This window comes from Anticarsia gemmatalis, chromosome 18, assembly GCF_050436995.1.
Source record: "Anticarsia gemmatalis isolate Benzon Research Colony breed Stoneville strain chromosome 18, ilAntGemm2 primary, whole genome shotgun sequence".
NCBI lineage: Eukaryota > Metazoa > Arthropoda > Insecta > Lepidoptera > Erebidae > Anticarsia > Anticarsia gemmatalis.
The window spans coordinates 1957004-1958590 of NC_134762.1; the positions used below are offsets into that span (position 1 = coordinate 1957004).

The following is a 1587-nucleotide window of genomic DNA, read 5'->3' on the forward strand; positions in this document are numbered from 1 at the left end:
ATGACGTATAAGAAACAAAGCTTCTAGACCTCTGAAGCTTTAGAAAGTTTAGTACTGACGTTGACTTTATTTCACCATGACCCGGTCATGTCGTGGTCAGGTGCCATCTCCCCATCGGTCACGGCTGCTTCGGCCGATACCTGTGGAAGGCTGCACGGAGGGAGCCGACGGCAGAGTGCCATCATTGCGGCGCAGTGGAAGACACGGCAGCGCACACGCTTTCGGAGTGTGCGGCGTGGACTGAACCGAGGGCGCGCCTCGTTGCGGTGGTGGGCGCCGATTTATCGCTGCCGGCCGTCGTCAGGGCCATGGTTTGCGACGCCTCGGCATGGAGGGCGATGATCACCTTCAGTCAGGAAGTGATGTCGCGGAAGGAGGAGGCCGAGAGGGCGCGCGAGGTTGATCCCCTCGCCGCCCAGATGCGTCGCCGCCGGGTAGGTCGTCGGCGGCTGGCGCACGATCGGCGCATTCCCCCTTAGTGAGGACCTTTGGGCGGCGGTTACGGGGACACCGCCGTCCAGTTAATAGGTCCTCTCGAGGGTTGCTGATGGGCTGTTGTGTCCGGCCTATCGGCATGTGGAAAAAGGGTGCTTTGGGCAGCCTCTGTGAGGGACCCCTAAATTGGGGTATCCGCGTGGCGTGCGGCTTGCGGTACATGCTTCGGCAGTTATCCCGCCGCACGCCGCCACAAGCGGCCGTGAGGATACACGTGGCGGTTTAGTGGGTATGCCCGCCCTTCTGGCGGGAGAGCCCCACATAACCCTGCACTCGACCCAGAGTGCAGGTGTATGCATAAAACATTAGCCACGTTAAAAAAAAAAAAAAAAAAAAAAGGTGCCATCTCCCCATTATTATCGACATGATATAAGTTACACCCTAAGCATTTCGCTGTAAATGATAAAACCAGAGTTATCTTTCGTTTATAATGTAAGTAAAGGCGTTTTTTGGTCGCTACCTACCCCGAACAAAGCGTGATTTTGTCGCAACTTTATGTATGTAAGTAGAGATGGGACGATATCTATTTATCTACAAATTAAGATCACGTTTTACTAAGCTCTCTAGAGGTCTATATAACTACCTAAAATAGTGACAAAATACGTGGAAAAGTTCAGTCAAACGTTTACAAAACTGTATGTATACACAAAAAAGGACTCAAAAATAGGCGTTTCAAAAAAACATAGCCGTGAATATCTCACAATATTGGCAACAAAATATTGTGGCGAGTTCGCCAAGTGACGCGACACGGCTATTCTATCGAGAACGAGTTGATGCCACTGGGGTTTTTCATGTGATTTTTAAACTGTATTTTGTGATAGCGTGGCGTAACGTGCGTGTTAGAATATGTTACGCAGATGGATTTGTTTTAATGAAGAATGATTGTGTGGTAATTAGTATCGCGATTTTAAAAGATGATACTGTAGAGTGTTGATACGCTGACGTTTAAAATGTGCTAGAGATATTAGTTCTTACAAAGCACGTTAGAGAAGCAGTTAGCGCATTTTTTTACATTCGGTACTGTCGATTTTTTTTTTTAATTCGCTAGGGGTACTCATTAGCTTTTTACATAAAATTCGATGGCCGGTTGTT

The 1587-nt window shown here is 48.5% G+C and overlaps 1 protein-coding gene across 1 annotated transcript; it reads left to right on the forward strand.

Annotated features, from left to right (window-relative positions):
- LOC142980748 (uncharacterized) lies at positions 1-479 on the forward strand. The gene is made up of 2 exons (XM_076126326.1): positions 1-5; positions 101-479. The coding sequence occupies exons 1-2, from the start codon at positions 1-3 to the stop codon at positions 477-479; spliced, it is 384 nt and encodes a 127-aa protein (XP_075982441.1).
- Positions 480-1587: the final 1108 nt, after the last annotated feature.